At 44.5% G+C, this 21,162-nt stretch overlaps 1 protein-coding gene across 1 annotated transcript; it reads left to right on the top strand.

Moving 5' to 3' along the window:
- The first annotated feature begins 13,807 nt into the window (after positions 1-13,807).
- Positions 13,808-16,598, top strand: CHST14 (carbohydrate sulfotransferase 14). The gene has a single exon (XM_073348776.1). The coding sequence runs from the start codon at positions 14,190-14,192 to the stop codon at positions 15,297-15,299; it is 1,110 nt and encodes a 369-aa protein (XP_073204877.1). The 5' UTR covers positions 13,808-14,189; the 3' UTR covers positions 15,300-16,598.
- Positions 16,599-21,162: the final 4,564 nt, after the last annotated feature.

Here is a 21,162-nt window from a genome sequence, read left to right as displayed (position 1 = left end):
AGCACCACATCCTGTCCCATTCTTTAGTTTGCCTCTAGGCCTCTGTAACCAAACTTGATTGGGCAAGATGTCCAGTTTGCAGGTCATGTATAATCATTGCTGTTTGAATGAAAGCACACTGCTGATCAAAGCAGTGTCATGATCAACTGCTAACTTTCCATCCTTTTCCATGCACCATTTTTCTTGCATCATGATGGAAATTTCTGATTTCAGAAAATGAGGTGATTTGGAGGTTTTAAAGGCATTGAGATATATGGTAGAGCAAAGATTGACTATGACATTAGCTAAATCACAGAAGTATTAGTCAGACTAATTCAAACACAGAACAAAGAACCAAACATACAAATGATGTTAATCCCACTGGTTGTAAGAGGGAATACGTGATATTGACAAGGCAGGCCACGATTAGTACAGTGTTTCAGGACTTTGACCACATCCCTTTTGCCATTTCATCTTTAAACAAGATTTTTCTATTCTGATGTGTGTGGTTTTTTAACTCATACCTGTATTTCATTTTGTTTCTGCGTATAACTGGGAAATGGGCTGCTCCCGATGTAGCGAATGTAAACATTCTTAAGGTCATTAGACGAACTACAATAATAAGTACTTTAGCACCTTACATCAGAGGCTCTCTAAGCAGTTTACAAACATTATCTTATTAATTCCCAGAATGCGAGTTAGGTGAGAGAGTCAGCCATCAGTGAAATGGAACCACCTCTGTGGTGAAACATGGCAGCTGTTAACAGTGCATAGCAACACTACGTTAGACAGGAACTGACTACCTTATCCAACTGATTCTGCAAGGGGAATTTAGGAAGGCTGAATGCAATTACACAACCTGGAATGGAGAGATGCAGCGTTGTACAGAGCTTTGAAAGTGGTGACAAGAAGGATCAATTTGGACAGCAACACAGTGCTCCCCGCTTGCCCCTCCCCCCCATGCTGGAACATTTGTTTAGTGCTGATTCAGAGTGAAGAATGGCACCTAGGGATTCATCAGTGTGGCTTGTAGCACCTGTGTTCCTTAGAGATTTCTAATTCACATACTGACTTGGAAAAATCCTCCTCAATTTGTGAGACCTGAGTGAACTACAGCTCAAGTTAGTACAGCTCAGGTAAACCCAGGCTCGTGTTTAAGCAAGGGAGTGGCTTCTGGACAGACAGAAGGATCTCAAATACCATATTCAGTTTGCTGGGGAACTGAAAATGCTTTAATGCAGAACAAGACATATGTCTTGTATTTAACAAAACCCTAGCTTATTGATCAAAATTGAATTTCCAGAGCTCACAGAAAGTGAGTTTTTATCAACTTTAACTTTATTAACTTTATCTGACTTGCTATCCAAGTCAGGATATATTAAGTGCGGAGCACTAAACTTTATATTAGTTTTATTATAAATTTTACAACTGCAAGATAAATAGATCCTCCAATGCTGTCACTATTTTAAATAAAAACATACTTTGGTTACAAGGAAAATTAAAGATGGACATAACCTCAAACATAATTGTCATAAATATAAAGGGAAGGGTAAACCCCTTTGAAATCCCTCCTGGTCAGGGGAAAGCTCCTCTCACCTGTAAAGGGTTAAGAAGCTAAAGGTAACTTCGCTGGCACCTGACCAAAATGACCAATGAGGAGACAAGATACTTTCAAAAGCTGGGAGGAGGGAGAGAAACAAAGGGTCTGTGTGTCTGGATATATGCTGTTTTCTGCCGGGGATAGACCAGGAATGGAGTCTTAGAACTTTTAGTAAGTAATCTAGCTAGGTATGTGTTAGATTCTTTAAATGGCTGAGAAAAGAATTGTGCTGAATAGAACAACTATTTCTGTCTGTGTATCTTTTTTGTAACTTAAGGTTTTGCCTAGAGGGGTTCTCTATGTTTTTGAATCTAATTACCCTGTAAGGTCTCTACCATCCTGATTTTACAGGGGGGATTTCTTTATTTCTATTTACTTCTATTTTTATTAAAAGTCTTCTTGTAAGAAAACTGAATGCTTTTTCATTGTTCTCAGATCCAAGGGTTTGGGTCTGTCATCACCTATGCAAATTGGTGAGGCTTTTTATCCAACATTTCCCAGGAAAGGGGGGGTGCAAGTGTTGGGAGGATTGTTCATTGTTCTTAAGATCCAAGGGCCTGGGTCTGTAGTCACCTAGGCAAATTGGTGAGGCTTTTTACCAAACCTTGTCCAGGAAGTGGGGTGCAAGGTTTTGGGAAGTATTTTGGGGGGAAAGACGCGTCCAAACAGCTCTTCCCCAGTAACCAGTATTAGTTTGGTGGTGGTAGCGGCCAATCCAAGGACGACAGGTGGAATATTTTGTACCTTGGGGAAGTTTTGACCTAAGCTGGTAAAGATAAGCTTAGGAGGTTTTTCGTGCAGGTCCCCACATCTGTACCCTAGAGTTCGGAGTGGGGGAGGAACCTTGACAATAATAATCTCATCTGAATTTATTTCATTTACTCAGCCAGCATGACTACTTTTCTAAAAGATTCTTCTACTAGTGATATGAAATTCTGCTTTTTATAGAAGCCATTTCATGATCAGCTCATTACACTTACCCAATCGGCCAAGAGGCTTTCTTATACTAAATTACTGAATAATCCCTGGATACACTGCAATGCTATCAAATTGCTGCTTCCCAAAGGCTTGCATGTTTTACTTTTTGATTTGAAAATGCTTGGCTCAGTCTGAGCTTTCTCATTGATCAGTCAGAAGAGTTACCGCTATCCTAACATGTTCTTTCATTCCACTGGAATTTGCAGCTACACTTGTTCACAAAGTTTGCATCAGCTCAAACAATTGTCCTTTAAAGCAACCTCCCTTCATTTTCATATGCAGCTGATAGTCTCTTCTCATACATGATGCTTTCTTCCTATTTCAGTTACTTGAATTAAAGTAAGAACCTGATCTTATTTATATGACTATCAGAATTTAAGGCACAGCTTGCATAGCCCATGGAAGTGCTTACAATGACATTCACAATGTCTAAGTACTGTAACACAACTCCTATCTGGAATCAGCATATTGTTATGAGTACCCCTTTGGCTCTTTCCTTTAAAAATTATGACTTTCCTTATTAACTGACAACTTCCTATAGCCAGTGGTTGAATTATGTGATACCTGCTCTAAAACAACCAAATTTGCTCAAAATAAATGAAGTTATTACAGAAGTGAGTGGGTGAGGTTCTGTGGCCTGCAATGTACCGGAGTCAGGAGAGCAGATCATTGTAATGCATATAATTTGGTTTCAGATATTCTGGTTGAATTAAATGTTGTATCACATTAACCAATGATTATATTGTTGAAAGACCACATATCAGAAATACTGGTTCCTAGAAAACTGAAATTATTCAATACAAGTAAATCTATTGGACTTGATCCATTTGGGCAGGGAGGAGGTCAAAAGGGAGCAGACAAAGATAACACTTACTGTTCATGTCTTTTTGAGAAGTCTCCAGAATTCTTGTGAACAACATATATATAATTTTTAAGAAGCACCTTGCATTGTGAGTGACAGGCCTTGATATTGGGAGCTTACCACCGGCTTGCAAGTGAAGTCCATTACTGCTCTCCTAGGGCCCAATCCAAACTCACTCAGATCAGTGGGTGTCATTCCATTGACTTTAGTGGGAATGGGATCCGATCCTTGAAGTGCTCTCTGCCTTACCTATAGCATGTGCAGAGCCGGGACAGTGCTTTGATGAGAGTATGAACTTGATTCTCCTGGCCTGCCTACAATGTGACAATGAGTGACAATGGCCCCACCCCCAACTCTCTGTGACAACCATGAAGACTTCTCTCTCCAAGATTATGAAAGCCTCCTTTAGCACAACTCTTCAGCAAATGTAAAAGAAGCCCTGACCTGCTGAAACCCTCGTGATCACCAGGACAGTGCCCAAGTCTCCCTTACAGTAAAACTACTCATAGCTAGTTTCTCGGAGGTCTATTGCCAGCGATTTTGGTGAAAGGGTTGATTGTGTTTGGCTATGTAAACAAAGTTCCCCAAGATCACAAGTTGCTAGGTTAGGAATATAGAAAATGGGATAGCTGACATACAGTTATTATTGAGCATCTTGTGATGTGGTGTACCAAATCCACACTGGCAAGGCAGGGGTTAACAAACTGCTTTGGGCCCAAGAGATTGCACCCTGTCACCCTTGTTGGGCATGCTCCTAGTAGAGGGAGCATTCAAAAGGGAGCAGCTGAGCTCAGTCTGGGCTGACAGACAAGGAGAGTGGTTGCATGCAGCAGCCTCCTCCTGGAAAGCCACCAGGACTCCAAGCCAGTGGAGCCAAGCCTCTTAGCTGCATCATGGGAAGCCCTTCAACCGCAGGAACCAAAGGGGATGACTTGCTGTTACCAGAAGAGGAGCTGATGAAGACAGAGAAAAGGGTAGGAAGCAACCCAGAAGATGAGCCTAGGGATATAGATACCTGAACCCTGTAGCAGGGTACCTGTAGCAGGGTTCCCCTACCTTCCACACCCTTGCCACTGGGAGATACTGCTGCTGAATGTGGTGGCCCTTTTGGATCCTCACCCCTGGGCGATACTGCGGCAGCCCGTTGGGACCCTCACAACTGGGCGATACTGCCACTGAGGGAAGCAGCCCCTTGGACTCTCCCTGACTCAGCTTCTGAAAACTTCTGAATTAAGCCAAGCTAGCTGGCAGTCATACAAGTTTTTCAGTGCCACTCTGTAAAGGCAAAGATCGCCTTTATGGAAGAAAAGGATGATGGTGCCTCTGTTGGTGTAAATGAGAATCTGTTGAAGAAAGTAATTTCTGGCAAAATATCTTCTACAGACTTGAATTTATCATTCTTCTTTACTTCTTGTCCCAAATTATTATGTGGTGCTGTGTGTTGTTAAATGGGTGCCATGTGGCACCCCAGGGATTGGTTACATTTCAATGGTGAGATAAGGTGATTTCCATATATGTAGTTTATGAAGCACTTTAGGATATCTTTAGATGAAAGACACAATATCAATGTTAGCTATAATTCACCTATAAAAGGTGAAGGCATTTATATATCATCCCAATAGTCCACAAGGGCTGGGATTTGTTAACTCACCAGGCATGCTTGCAAAGCCTCTCTATTCTCTCAGACATCTGGCAAGGGAGTGGGTTGAGAGGGTTGTCATGTATGTTTATTATATCTTTGCTAATATGAAGGAAAAATATCAATATGTTTTGTGATTTTTATAATTTGTGTTGTGTGTCTTTAAATGTGTAAAAGCAGTGAGAGCAAGGGAATTGACATTTCAGTTATACATTTAAATAAACCAGTCAGGACCCCAAAGTGGGTCGCAACCCCATTTTAATGGGGTCGCCAGTGCTGGCTTAGATTTGCTGGCGCCCGGGGCCAAAGCCAAAGGGTTTCAGCCCTAGATGGTGGTGCTCAGGTTACAGGCACGCTGCCTGGGGTGGAAGCCCTTGAGCTTCAGCTTTGCCCCACCCACCCAGCCCGGAGTGGTGGGGCTCAGGCTTCAGTCCCCAATCCGGGGGTCGTGTAGTAATTTTTGTTGTCAGAAGGAGGTTGTGGTGCGGTGAAGTTTGAGAACCCCTGAAATAAATCATTATTACAGGCAGCATAAATTATAGTTATGGCTACGTTTATGACACAGAGGTCACGGAAGTCATGAAATCTTTGATGTCCAGAGACCTCCATGACATTCTCTGCTTCAGCCCCAGGGGCTGTAGGACTTTGGAGCTGACAGTCAGTGGGGCCCTGGCAGGGTTCCAGTGACAGGCGAGAGCAGTGACAAGTGACGGGGGCTCCCAGCAAAGTTCCAGCCACAGGCGAGAGTCTCACGTGGGGGAAGAAACCATGGAGCTGCAGCAGCAAAAGTCACGGACAGGTCACGGCTTCCGTGAATTTTTGTTTATTGCCCATGACCTCTCCGAGACTTTTACTAAAAATAACCATGACAAAATCTTAGCCTTAATGATGGTCTTGTAACACAATATGCTACACGCCATGGCAAGCTTCAGTTATAACAGCAGTTTGCAGTGGTAGTATGCGGACTAATCATTAAGCACTAGTCTGGGCTAGGCTCAAATGACGAGCATGGTATTAATATCTAGATATTATGAGATTGTCCTGAGATCAAGAAAGACAGAGTTTGTCCAGTGTGTTCTACTACCATGTCAGCAGATCAGATGAAATAGCGCACCTGCAAGCGATCTGCAACCCATCCGTTCCCACCCTCACAGCTTCCAGTTAACGTCAGTGAGACACAGCTGCTGTCATAACGAGACATCATGTTTCCATGTGCACCTTCTGCCTCGCTCCTGTAATTGTGGCAGTACCAGAATATATATTTAGAAAGCTAAAGTGAATTTATTTTTTCTTAAACTATTTGCAATTCAGAATTAAATGAGAAAGATAGGTGACTTATGTGTTTTGAAAGTGTCTTGACATGAGTTATGAATTTCAATATCGTCAATAATTGTACACAGGGAAGAATTAGAAACTTCCATTACTTGTGATTTATACTGTAAATTGTAAACAAACCACATAAGACTAATGTTGGAGATTTTTATCTCAGTGCCATGGATTATATACTGGTGTAACTCAATATTTACACTGGTGTGAGATCATAATCAGATCCCTGGATTTGCAATCTCAATCAGTAAACAAATCTGATAAAACAGCTGTTCTTCTGATGACAGACTCTATCGTAACTTCACCAGGTTTATTATATATTTGCATTAAAATAAAACTAAAATGTAAAATAATTTGGCTTCAGGATCCTACACTTCACTACAAATTCTTTGTCTGACTTCACTGACAAAACATTTGTTGCTTTAGAGTTTAGATCAAAGGAAACTAAGTGGAAGCTGTTTTCTCTTGATTTTAAGAAAGTTCTGGAAGCATGAGCCCTGTGATATGTTCTGGAAATGGGCTGCAGAATAATTTGAAAAGTGTGTTATTTATGTTGCATGAGACCTTCATTTTAGATATTGTTATAGGCAGGGCTAGGGTGACCAGATGTCCCGATTTTACAGGGACAGTCCCGATATTTGGGGCTTTGTATTATATAGGCACCTATTACCCCCCACCCTCTGTCTCAATTTTTCATACTTGCTGTCTGGTCAGCCTAGGCAGGGCTGTTAGCACCATCTATTAAGGTTACTAACCCTTCCCACTATAAGAGCCAGTTTTCAGCTGATTATTACTTTGCCAAACTTTAGCCGTTCTGGATGAAACTTACATGCCTCGTCTCTGCCTCAGCTTGGAACATTTCAGCCAAAACATTTCAGCCATTTCCAGGAACAAGGCTAGGGGAAAATATGCTGTTTTGCCCATCTTAAAACAAATTCTGGCAAGCTTTTCTTTGAATAGCTCTATCGCCCACATATTTTGGAGCACAGACCTAAAATTTGGCATTGGGGTTGCCTTTGTATCAAGGATGTGCCTTTTGCCATGTCCATGAAAATCTCTTCCCAAATTTGATCAAGTTATAAGACGTTGGACAATCACAGTTCTCAGACGTTCAGTAGAGACCTCTTCCATTTTAGCTTCTAAAATCTCTGAAGATTCTGCCCTCACCGAGCATGCTCATGCTTCTCACAGTCCTACTGCTGTCCAGATTGAGAATGCAATGCTCCATCCCCTCACAGCTCCTAGGTGTGACCAGACTGCATGTACCATCCCCATAGTGTGATTGAGCATGCGTCCCCCAGTCCAAAGCTACAGAGACGAAACTGGACTTTCCCTGTAATGGCTGCTCCAGGTCAGGGTGGGGCTGAGCACTGGAGCTGACCGCAGGGAGCCTGTCTCTCCTGTGATCGCCATTGCCCCCATCCCCCGCCCCTCCATGGAACCCAAGCAGCATGGAGGAGGAATCTGTCTAATTCAAATGAAGAGGAGGAAAAAGCCAGACTGGGGGGAGGGAACAAGGGTAGATTGGGCTAAGGAGTCTGTGAGACTGGGACTACGGGAGGACAGAAACTGTAACTGGGTCTGGCTACGCAAGGAACAGAGAACAGGCAGGTTGGTAGAGGGAAACACTGAGATTGGAAAGGAACTGCAGGGAGGGGTTACTGGCTGGGCTAGGAGAATGGCACTAGGAACCAGTGAGTGGAGGAATGGAGTGAGGGAAGACCAATCTGACAAGGAACTGGGGTGCAGAAGAGAACTGGGATGGGATGGGCAATGAAACTGGGGCAAGAAGCCAGAAAGGGAAGGTTGAGATTGGCCAAATTAAGATTGCACAGTCAATTTTGTGTGTGTGATATATGTAAGTGATCTCCCTGATGCATGTAGAAAGCTGATGGCTTTTATGCAACTGTTACAGGTTAGTTTGGATGTTTAAAATTATTAGTTCATGTGAACTGAAACTAGGGTTTTACATAGTTGTACTCTCTATCCCTCTCCTAATCTGGAGCCACTTCATCTCTCCATAACTCATAGAGCATTCCCCATTTTTTGTGGGGGAGAGTTGTTTTTTAATTAAAAAGATGGGTTTAAGGCAAAGTGGGTTGCTGATGAAGGGAGTATTATAAATTATTTAGACAAACTGTCCAAAGCCTAAAATAGTTTGCATTGTTGTAGCCATTTTGGTCCCAGGATTTGAGAGACACAAACTGGGTGAGGTAATATATTGGACCAACTTCTGTTGGAGAGAGAGACAAGATTTTGAGTTTACACAGAGCTCTTCTTCAGGTCTGGGAAATGTATAGAGTCCTGTAGATGAGTGGATATCCACTTTATATCCGTGGATATCCGCATCTGCAGATGCGGATGTATTGTTTACAGTCTTTGAGAATTTACTCAGTTGGTTTTATGGCAGCTGCGAACATGGCTGAAGAGACCCACTCGAGAGAGAGAATGCCTGCTTCATCTGTCACATTTAAAGCTGATGTTTCGACCCTTTGGGCTTTGCCTTCTGCAAGCTCTTTTCTCCTCTGCTAAGCTGGACTGCTTCCTCTTGTAACTCTGGAGACCTTTATTGAGCTCTTCTTTCCAAAGGCTGCGGTCTTGAGTGTGATCTTCACAGTTATCCACATGCATGTCCATTTCTTTGAGGTCTTGCTTGCACACATCCTTGAAACACAATTTTGGGCGTCCTTTGGGTCTTTTTCCAGATGCCAATTCACCATAGAGGATGTCCTTTGGGGTGCAACCATCATTCATCCGGCACACATGCACAAGCCAGTGGGGGCATCTCTGTTTGAGGAGTGTTTGCATGCTGGGTATGTTGGCTCGTTTGAGCACCCCAATGTTGGTGACTCTGTCCCTCCAGGAGATTCCAAAGATTCGACGAAGGCAACACATATGAAAGCTGTTGAGCCTCTTTTCCTGATAACAGTATAAGGGACATGTCTCGCTCCCATACAAAAGTGTGCTGATAACACATGCACAATACACACAGATCTTTGTGTGTCCTGTCAGTTTGTTATTTTGCCAGACCCTCTTGCTCAAGTCTAGACATTGTTGTGGCAGCTTTTCCAATGCAGATGTTGAGTTCTGTTTCAAGTGAAAGATTGCCTGCAATAGTGGACCCCAGGTATGTTAACTCATTCCCCACTTCAAGTTCCTAGTTGCTGATCTTGATGGAGAGTGCTTCCTCAACTCTTTGGCACATTATGTTAGTCTTTTTTAGGCTTATAGTAAGCTCCAAGACTTGGCAGGCTTTGGAAAAACTGCCCATAAGGTTTTGGAGATGAGCATCTGTGTGGGTTGTCACTGCTGCGTCATCAGCGAAGAGAGGTGTTGGAAAAGGGCCTCCCGAGTCTTGGTTTTAGATCTGAGTCTTGCAAGATTGAACAGCTTTCCATCAGATCTTGTGTGCAAGTAGATTCCCTCAGTTGAGGAACCAAAAGCTTGTTTCAATAGCAGGAAGAAGAAGATCCCAAGCAGAGTTAGGGCAAGTTCACAACCTTGCTTAACTCCGCTACGAATCTGGAAAGCCTCAGAGACTGAGCCGTTGTATTGGACTGTGCCGTACGTTTTCATGAAAAGATCGAATCATGCTTAAGAGCTTGGGGGGTTTTCCAATCTTTTCTAGAAGCATGAATTGTCCACTTTTACTGACAAGGTCAAAAGCTTGGTGAGATCAATGAAGGCTATGTAGAGGGGCTTTTTTGTTCTCTGCATTTCTCTTTAAGTTGTCTCAGCAACTCAGCAAGAAGATCATGTTGATAGTAGACCTTTCAGGTCTGAAGCTGCACTGTGATTCAGGATAGATTCTGTCTGCAAGGGTCTGAAGTCTGTTCAGGATGACTCGGGCAAAGGTTTTTCCCATAATACTAAGAAGGGAAATGCCACAATAGTTGTTACAGTTGCACCTGTCCCTCTCTTTTTTTATAGAGAGAGATGATGTCGGCATCTCTCATTTATTGTGGTACTTCGCCTTCTTTCCAGCACAGGCAGAGCAACTCGTGAAGATGCTGCAGTGGAATAAGTGAGACAGGGTGCTGGTGGAGATACATATAAAAGGTGGAGTGCGGCTCATGGGTTGGATACAAGTTAATTATCGTGGATGCAGCTCGGATGTGGATCCACATTTTTGTATCCATGCAGGGCTCTAGAAATGTACTCCGGAGTGTCACAGCTAAATGGAAGTCAGAACAGATTGTTTAGCGTAAGTAGTTAAAACATATTTCAAGGGACCATTCAAGGTGAAGTGGCCAGTTAACACCTGTTCAGTGTTTGGGGAAAAAAGGAGGCGGAAAGCTGGGGGGGGCCGTGGGAGGTTAGTGGGTTATAGATTGTTGTAATAAGCCATAAATCCGGTGTCTCTTTTGAGTCCATGATTTTTAGAATCTAGGCTCATCTTTTGAAGGTGTTGTGCAGGTTTCCTTTGAGGATGATGACTACACAGCAATGAAAAAGCCACGGCTGGCCCATGCCAGCTGCCTCAGGCTCACGGGGCTTGGCTGTGGGGCTGTTTCATTGCTGTGTAGACTGCCGGGCTCAGGAAGGAGCCTGAGCTCAGGGCCTCTCCCACCTCACAGGGTTCTACTACCCGGGCTCCAGCCCAAGCCTACACAGCAATGCAACAGCCCCGCAGCCTGGGCCCTGTCAGCCCGAGTTGGCTGGCATGGGTCAGCCACAGGTGTCTAGCTGCTGTGTAGACATACCCCAAGAAGTCAGATATAGAGTGATTGCTTTGTGAAAAGTGTTCACCCACAGGTCATAGGATGTTTTTGTCTTTTATCATTTTTCTGTGAGAGTTCATTTGAGAGCACAGTGATTCTCATTTCACCCACACAGTTGTTACTGGGGCATTTAGTGCACTTTATGGGGTACGCCACCTAATGGGAGCAGCCACGGGTACTAGGATGGTTCCCCAATATACCAACCACTTCATGGGCCACCTTGAAGAAAAATTTCTGGACAAATGCATCATGAAAGCAATGATATAAACATTTATGATATTTTCATCGTCTGTTCCATCTTCTATTTAGCTGTGGCACTCTGAGTACATTTCCCAGACCTGAAGAAGAGCTCAGGGTAGGCTCAAAAGCTTGCCGCTCTCACGAACAGAAGTTAGTCCAATAAAAGATATTACCTCACCCCCCTTGTCTCTCCTAAACCTAAAATGTCAACAAATTAATTGTCGGGTAACGAAACAGCTGACACTTCTTTGAGGCAACTTTAAAACACAGCTGGTCGTGAATGGTCAGTCACTGGGATCACATTTATTTGACTTCTCAGCTACCTGTAATTTGTATTTCATACCTAGATACCAGGCTACTTTAAAAACAGTTGGGTAAACTATGAAAGTAGCTCTGCCAATTGTAACTAGCCAGCTAAATTCTTTCCAGTTGTATTGAAATTCACCAAAAATGCCAGACCTTGAGTTAAAAATAAATGAAGCAACTCTAGAAATGCTGCACAGTGTGTAAATTAGAAGTGAATCATGCAGAAAAAATCCAGGCAGGTGTTTTTTTTGTTGTTGTTGTTCCCTTTCTTCACTCTTTCAAATGTAATTTCCTTTTAACTGTTTTTCATAATTGGTTTTTCATTCAAATAAAAAAGGAGCTTTTTAAGTATGAGAGGTGTCAAGCACCCAGCTCTGGTCAATCTGACCACAAGATCAAGACCAATTGTTCTGAATTCTGACTGTAAAAGTAGCATTGAAATACCATTGTATTTCAAAGATGCCAGATCAAACTTTTTCAATTTAAAAGTAAAAAGTTGTTTTTTTCGAATCCCAGTTTGTAAATTTAGCCTGGGATCTGAGAGTCAAGCTAGGTTGTTTTTGGCTCAAGCCCCATCACCAATTAATAAAAGATTCCGCACCTCCTTGGTAGTTAGCAGTACTATTGATGATGTGCTGAAAGAGGAGAATCCAGCTCCCTCTTCCACAGCCATTCTTTACTAAGAGGAATAAAAAATAGGAACATCTTAATTTTCAAAACAAAGAAATCAACTGAGACTGAAAAAACCCTGCTATGAAAGAACATGTGATTTTTTTACTATAATTCCACTTTAAGGCTCCCAGTATTCTGCCTCATTAATCAGGTCCCATGTGCCATTTGTATTAATAAATAGTTTATAGTGGCTGGCCTGGACACTTCCTGGGTACAGTGAACCCAGCCTATTTCTATAGCCCCCTCCCGTACTGTCCCCATGCCAACACCCAGCTCTCGTCCCAGCCACCTCCACCCAAAGCCCCCAAAGTTCCCTCATCTGCAGAGAAACCCCTGTGCAACAATCCCTCTTCTGCAGTGGAGGCGATCTGTGCAGGTCCCGCCCCCATTCTGGACAATGCCACTGTGGGCACACAGTGTTCCTCCCCCCCCCCGTGGGCACACAGCTCCCTCCCCTAGGCTGTGCAGTGCCTTGAGTGCACACAGCCCCCCCCGCAACGTCCCTGTGGGCACACAGCCCCCCCCGCAACGTCCCTGTGGGCACACAGCCCCGCCCCCGCAACGTCCCTGTGGGCACACAGCCCCCCCCGCAACGTCCCTGTGGGCATATACCCCCCCCGCAACGTCCCTGTGGGCACACAGCCCCCCCCGCAACGTCCCTGTGGACACACAGCCCCCCCCGCAATGTCCCTGTGGGCACACAGCCCCCCCCGCAACGTCCCTGTGGACACACAGCCCCCCCCGCAATGTCCCTGTGGGCACACAGCCCCCCCCGCAACGTCCCTGTGGACATATACCCCACCCGCAACGTCCCTGTGGGCACACAGCCTCCCCCGCAACGTCCCTGTGGGCACACAGCCCCCCCCGCAATGTCCCTGTGGGCACACAGCCCCCCCCGCAACGTCCCTGTGGACATATACCCCCCCCCCCCGCAACGTCCCTGTGGGCATATACCCCCCCACGCAACGTCCCTGTGGGCACACAGCCCCCCCCGCAATGTCCCTGTGGGCACACAGCCCCCCCCCCGCAACGTCCCTGTGGACATATACCCCCCCCCGCAACGTCCCTGTGGGCACACAGCCCCCCCCGCAACGTCCCTGTGGACATATACCCCCCCCCCGCCACGTCCCTGTGGGCATATACCCCCCCACGCAACGTCCCTGTGGGCACACAGCCCCCCCCGCAATGTCCCTGTGGGCACACAGCCCCCCCCGCAACGTCCCTGTGGACATATACCCCCCCCCGCAACGTCCCTGTGGGCACACAGCCCCCCCCGCAACGTCCCTGTGGACATATACCCCCCCCCCGCCACGTCCCTGTGGGCATATACCCCCCCACGCAACGTCCCTGTGGGCACACAGCCCGAACTCGGCAGCCGGCGTCCCTGCCTCCCTCCTCACTGCCGGGCGGGCGGCGCCGCCCCCTGGCCCCGAGCCGCTGGGCGGAGCCGCCCGCCGCTCCCCCGTCACTGCCGGCCTCCCCCCGCGTCCCCCTCACTCGCTCCCGGGACATCCGGGCCCTCGCTGCCGCTCAACTCTGCCGGGCCCGGAGGGGTCCAGCCCGCCGCACTCCCCGGACGGCGGCGGCGGCCCGGCCTCCTCCCCTTGCCCGCTGTGCTGCCCGGCTGGCGCGCCGCGAGCCCAGCATGGGGGGCAGCCGCTAGGGAGCCCCCTGCTGCCATGCAGAGTCCCGCTGCCCGGCCTGGGTGAGGGGCCTGCAGCAGCACCTGGCAGAGAGACCCTGGGCCCCAGGGGAAAGGTGCTGCCTCCATCCAGCAGGAGACAGCCCTGCCCCACCCCGTCCCCCCTTGGGTAGGGGCCGGCTCCGCCTGCTGTTTGGCCCTGACACCGAGCCAGTGCCTGGGCCATGTTCCCGCGCCCCCTCGCCCCGGTGGCAGGGCGCGGTGCAGAGATGGGAGCCATCTCCGTGCGCCGGGCCGTGGTGCCCACCAGGATGCGGGGCAGCAGTGGCACCATGCTGTTGCCCTCCATGCTCATGTTTGGGGTGATTGTGGCTTCCAGTGGCCTGCTGCTCATGATTGAGAGGGGCATTTTGGCAGAGGTGAAGCCACCACCACTCCATCCCTCACATGGAGACCTTGCTTGGAGGAGCAGCGGTGACACCAGGGTAGCGGCTCCCGAGGACATGGATTACCAGGTGCTACAAGATGTTCGTAACCGGACAATCCGCACCATGTGTGGGCAAAAGAACATGCCTCACAGCATCTGGGAGCTTTCAGCAGGTCAGAGGAGAACAGTGCTCAAACACATCCTGGTCAGTGATAAATATCGCTTCTTATACTGCTACGTCCCCAAAGTCGCCTGTTCCAACTGGAAACGAATACTGAAAGTTTTGGATGGAGCGCTGGAGAATGTGAATGTCAAGCTCAAAATGGACCACAAGAATGACTTGGTTTTTCTCGGCAACATGAAGCCAGATGAGATCAGCTACCGGCTAAAGCACTACTACAAGTTTATATTTGTTCGAGACCCGATGGAGAGACTTTTATCAGCTTATAGGAATAAATTTGGAGAGATCAAAGAGTACCAGTTAAAGTACGGTGTGGAAATAGTAAAAAGATACCGAAAAAGCTCCAGAAAGTCCACAGGAGATGATGTCACCTTTTCTGAGTTTCTCCTGTACCTGTTAGATGAAGAGGCAGAGAGAATGAACGAACACTGGATGCCCATCTACAACCTATGCCAACCCTGTGCGGTTAGGTACGATTTCATCGGATCATACGAAAAACTGAATGTGGATGCAAATTACATTCTTGAACATGTTCAAGCGCCTTCTTTTATCCGTTTCCCAGAACGACAATCGTGGTATAAGCCTGTGACTCGAGAAACTCTACATTACTACCTGTGTAACACTCAACGTGGGCTTATAAAAGAACTATTACCAAAATACATTCTGGATTTCTCATTGTTTGCCTATCCTCTTCCAAATGTTACTAGTGAATTTTGCAGGCAGTGAACTTTTTCTATTTGTGGGCTGGTCTACTATGCTAGAAACCTATGCTGATAGAGTAATGTTTTGCAACATTTTTATACTGGCAAAAGCTATAGTGTAAGCAGTTTTATCGGCATAAAAGTACTTTTGCTGATGTAGAGTATTTCACTCAACAACCTGCATAAATTCTACTGGCAAAAACACTTTTATGCGAGAATAAACTGCAGCTACATTAGGAGACTTTGCTGGTATAGCTACACTGGCAAACCTTTTCTAGTGTAGACAAAGCCTGTGAAGCAATCTGTGTCCTATGCATGTTTCCTAATTTTATACTTTTTAAACCTTTTCAAATATCAAATATCATATGATATATATAGCCTTTACAACTAGAGTATCTTTTACCTTTGTATTGTTCCAGTTTTACTATGTCTATGTGCCGCTGAGTTCAGCACAATAGCTTTTATATATGTTTTTTAAAAACTTCTTTCTACAACACAAGACAGCGAATATATGCAAAAGAATCAGGAAATGGATATATTTTAAGCACAAAGCATTGTTCTGTTTTTGTGGTCCAGGTTACATATTCTGGGGCAGAATTACCCACAGCATCAACTGTATTAGCTGTTTTTTAAAGAATTACTGCAGGATAGTTAAATTATTCCTAGGTTGAACTGGTGGAAGCAGTGATGGGAAATTTTGAGAGAAAAGTCTTTTGTAAACTAGGCCTGAGTATCCATAATCTTCAGACTTGTGGAGTGTATCTAAAGCTGACAAGTCAGTTCCTGTTCTGTGACGTAGCAATGCCTGGGTTGTAGTGTTTTTTATTTCAGTATTGAACCACAGTCGTATTCATAGAAAAAGTTAATATGTTCCTCTTGATACAAGATATTACTTCAAAGACAATTCACTGTTCATTTTATTTTGTGTGATTAAAGATCTGAGCATATCAATTACTTACACAGTGAAACTAACATTTGGTGCAGCAATGTACTTATTATTAATAAATTCTTCTTTTTTCCTCTTTTTTTAAAACATTACTAAAATCAAGTGTTTCTCAGCCCTTGTAACAAAATTTAGAAAATAGCTTATAGTGGTTATTTACAGCCTATGGAGAAAAAACAAGAAAAAATGCTTTATGCAGCTGCATTTGGTGCTACTGTAAGTAAATGCTCAGTTCTGCTTTTTATATGTGCATGACATTTTCATAGCTATTTATATGTAAGAATTATGATTCAACTTTAAAAGTGTGGATGATAATGTTCAAAATTGTTCATGACAGTTTATACAGTACCTGCATTTTTAATAAAATTTATATATAAATTATTCTGTGACTTGGTGCTTTTCTTTTAGTCATGGATTGTTATTGTTATTATTTATTATTTGTTTGTATTACAATAGCAGCAGTGCCCCATTGTGCTAGGCCCTATACAAACATATAACAAATAAAGAGTCCCTCTCCTGAAGAGCTTACAATCAAAGAGTAAGACCAAAGAGAACAAACAGGTGGAAAAAACAAACAGATGAGGGGGAGAACAAGGAAACAATTAGATAATACTAGTCATCATGAAAAGCAGTGGATACAGCAAACCATATGCCTAACCATTGTCCAGTTAACCTAGAGTGATGTAGATAGATGTTAAGATATGTCATACAGTTTTTTATTTCCTGGAAGCACCTTTTTGTAATGTAATGACTACAGACAGCCCCCCAACCTGAAGCAAATACTCACCAACAACCACATACCACACAACAGAACCACTAACCCAGGAACCTATCCTTGCAACAAAGCCCGTTGCCAACTGTGCCCACATATCTATTCAGGGGACACCATCAAAGGGGCTAATAACATCAGCCACACCACCAGAGGCTCGTTCACCTGCACATCCACCAATGTGATATATGCCATCATGTACCAGCAATGCCCCTCTGCCATGTACATTGGTCAAACTGGACAGTCTCTACGTAAAAGAATAAATGGACACAAATCAGATGTCAAGAATTATAACATTCATAAACCAGTCGGAGAACACTTCAATCTCTCTGGTCACGCAATCACAGACATGAAGGTCGCTATCTTACAACAAAAAAACTTCAAATCCAGACTCCAGCGAGAAACTGCTGAATTGGAATTCATTTGCAAATTGGATACTATTAATTTAGGCTTAAATAGAGACTGGGAGTGGCTAAGTCATTATGCAAGGTAGCCTATTTCCCCTTATTTTTTTCTCCCCCCCCCCCCCCCCCCGACGTTCTGGTTAAACTTGGATTTATGCTGGAAATGGCCCACCTTGATTATCATACACATTGTAAGGAGAGTGGTCAGCTTGGATGCGCTATTGCCAGCAGGAGAGTGAGTTTGTGTGTGTATGGGGGTGGGGGGGTGAGAAAACCTGTATTTGTGCTGGAAATGGCCCACCTTGATTATCATGCACATTGTAGGGAGAGTGATCGCTTTGGATAAGCTATTACCAGCAGGAGAGTGAGTTTTTGTGTGTGTGTTTTTTTGAAAAAAAAAGGGGGTGGGGAGGTGAGAAAACCTGTATTTGTGCTGGAAATGGCCCACCTTGATTTTCATACACATTGTGAGGAGAGTGGTCACTTTGGATAAGCTATTACCAGCAGGAGAGTGAGTTTGTGTGTGTGGTTTTTGGAGGGAGGTGGGGGGTGAGAAAACCTGGATTTGTGCTGGAAATGGCCCACCTTGATTATCATACACATTTTAAAGAGAGTGGTCACTTTGGATGGGCTATTACCAGCAGGAGAGTGAGTTTGGGGGGTGGGGGGGGCAGAGGGTGAGAAAACCTGGATTTGTGCTGGAAATGGCCCAACTTGATGATCACTTTAGATAAGCTATTACCAGCAGGAGAGTGGGGTGGGAGGAGGTATTGTTTCATGGTCTCTGTGTATATAATGTCTCCTGCAGTTTCCACGGTATGCATCCGATGAAGTGAGCTGTAGCTCACGAAAGCTCATGCTCAAATAAATTGGTTAGTCTCTAAGGTGCCACAAGTACTCCTTTTCATTTTAAAAAATGTTCTTTATAACTTTTTAAATACTGCCACCTCTGTAGCTAGATGCACGTGCTATGTTAATATTCACTGTGCATATATGGCATATCTCCTAACAGTGTGGCCTATAAGGCTGTCCAAGGGAGGTGGTATAAGCCCACATTTCAAGCAAGCATGGACCACAGCACTAGGATATATACTGTGAGGACCAAGCCTGCACAGGAAATGAACTAAGTGACCTAAGAGCTTTCTATATTTCTAAATTTTATGGGTGAACTCTGGCTATGCTGAAATCAATGGTAAAATGCCCATTGACTTGAATTGAATTCCACCTTGGCTGGGTTACAACAGTGACCCATACAGACATATATTTCAACATGCTAGCTGTAGCCCCTCCCTCTAAATCCACCCTCTTTTTCATTAGTCATCAAAGGTAAACTGTTTGCCTTTCATTGTATCCACATCCTTCGATCAGCTTGGCTCTCACAGATGTGGTTAAGTTGTAACCTTAGTTATTCCTGAGACACTCCATTGATTTCAGTGGGAATGCACAAATGTGATGGACAATAGAATTTGGATCTTGGTGTTGGAATTTATCGAAACTTCTAGAAATGTCTGGATCATTCCCCAGATAAAGGCAACAGATATTAGGAGTTTTTGTAAAATGGGTATAAATGATGGAGCAAAGCAAGTGTAATTATTTTTGTTCTCTGAATTTATTTGATTGAATACACTGGATGGAACTTACTCTTCCCACCCCCTGTCCCCTCCCTTCCCCCCACACCTACATCTATGAAGGTTGGGGGATTATCACAAAAATGTTCTCTTGTTTGGCTTTTTTCTTTTTTACTAAAAAATTAATTTTAAAATAGTTTTAAGGTTTGAACTTGTTGGCTTACATGCTGCAGCTTCTCTTCTCTAAACAAGATTTGGTTTCTGCCCACAGAAGGATCAGTGTTTTGCTTTTCTTTGAATCTCATGCTCCTGTGCATGTCATCAATCCCCTTTTTTCCATTTAAGCCAAGAAAATCACCTCCCTCTCAAATTTTTTTTGTATGTTAATGCAGTCAGGAAATTCAAAGTTTGTTACAGCATGAACATAATACTGCCACTGGATGTGCTATAAATTATACACAGATATGGAAAATACTGCATAAATTTAAGGGAGACAAGTTATGGTTGCTGCGATAAGCCGAACTTGATTTCCCTTACTTTGACAGGATTGCAGTCTATCCTGGCATTGTTGTTAATTACCCCAATTAAACTATCTGTTCGGTTTTCGAAGCACAACACTCTCTGTCTTTCTTTAGTTCTTTAACTCAGAGGGCAGTAGGAGAAGGGTTTAACATTCAGATCTAACCTTCCCAGGTGATAGAGATACTGGTAGCCAGATAAAGGACCTGGCCACTGTTACTGGGGAAAAGTGTATCACCTGGGATGCCAAATAAACTCATCAGATCCCACAAACTTGCTCAATGCATTGAATCAAAGGCCTGATGGAAGTGTACAAAAAGTGCTCCGCGCAACCTATTAAATTCAGCCATCTTCTGAAAAAGCTGTCTCAAGATAAAAATCTGATTGACAGAGGAATGACCAGGTCTAAAGTGGCACTGAGTATCCTGGCCTTTGCCACAAAGTGCATCGTTGGCTTGGGACATTAACACGGAAGCAAAGATTTCCCCTGGGACTGACAATAGCATCATGCTTCTATAGTTGCTACATTTGGCCTTATCGCACCTTTAGAACAGAGGATGAATAACCCCCTTCTTCTTCCGGTCATTAGGGTTGATATTAGTATGCCAGATGATCTGGAAGAGCCTATGCAATCATGTTACTACAATACCATAATCTGTCTTCAGCAACTCAGGGGTAATGTTACAAACCCCTGGTGCTTTCCCAGACTTCTGCTTATGGGCTATGATCCAGTTCTCTCCTTGTTTGAAGTAAAGTGACTCTTCTGGAACTTCCTGCCCTCTTCATATGGAAGAGCGACTGCAGTCAATGGACAATGGAAGAGCATCTTGAGAGGATCTTCCCATTGATGCAACTGATCTTGCAGACTCTGGCTGATGCTGCCATCCTGATTCTTTACTGGTCAAGCTGGTGCCACCTTCCTTGCAAACACTGCAAAGATGATTAGGGACTGCAGAGATCGTGCCTGGTGGCAGCCTGTTCTAAACTGGCTGCCTGAGTTGACCACCAGGATTCCTTATCTTTTTTACACAATGACTTGACGATGTTCCAAAGTCAAACCCATTCAGCTTTTACTTTTGCTCTCGACAAACATTTTGTTGAAGATGCAGACTGTAGCCTTGCTGGTTTCTTAGGTGCATCTGCTGTAAGTGTCTCTTCACTGATCCATGGTTGACGTTTGAAGGGCTGAGTTGGCGATGATGATCTGAGATCTGATAGGGTGACTTGGCATCCCTGGAATAGTGTCATGGACTGAGGAGCTCTGTAATGGAATGGAAAGCTGCGTTCAAGTCAGTGGCAGCCATTCGGCCTGGTTTCCTGTCTCCATGGGAGTTTGGTAAGGCTGTGTTCTTTTGCCATCATTGTTCAATATCTGTGCTGATTGGTTGGTTGATAAACTTGAGGAAGCTGTGGGTGGTGCTGAGCCGAACATTCTGCTTTGAGATCTCAAATATGCTAATGATATTATCTTGTTGGTTCAGTCTGGTGAATCTCTGCAGCTGATGGCCAATCTGGTCAGGCAAGAAGATGTGCGCATTGGTGTGGTAATTAATCTGGATAAAAATAAGTCTCTGGCCATTATCATCAAGCAGACTCCAGCTCCAAATTACAACCACCTCTATATTAACCTGTACAGGTGGGACATCAAGCAGGTGGCACCTGTCAAATATTTTGGCAGTTTCATA

This window comes from Lepidochelys kempii, chromosome 6, assembly GCF_965140265.1.
Source record: "Lepidochelys kempii isolate rLepKem1 chromosome 6, rLepKem1.hap2, whole genome shotgun sequence".
Classification (NCBI taxonomy): Eukaryota; Metazoa; Chordata; order Testudines; family Cheloniidae; genus Lepidochelys; species Lepidochelys kempii.
The sequence above is the reverse complement of the archived record's forward strand: the minus strand, read 5'-3'. Positions and strand labels throughout refer to the sequence as shown.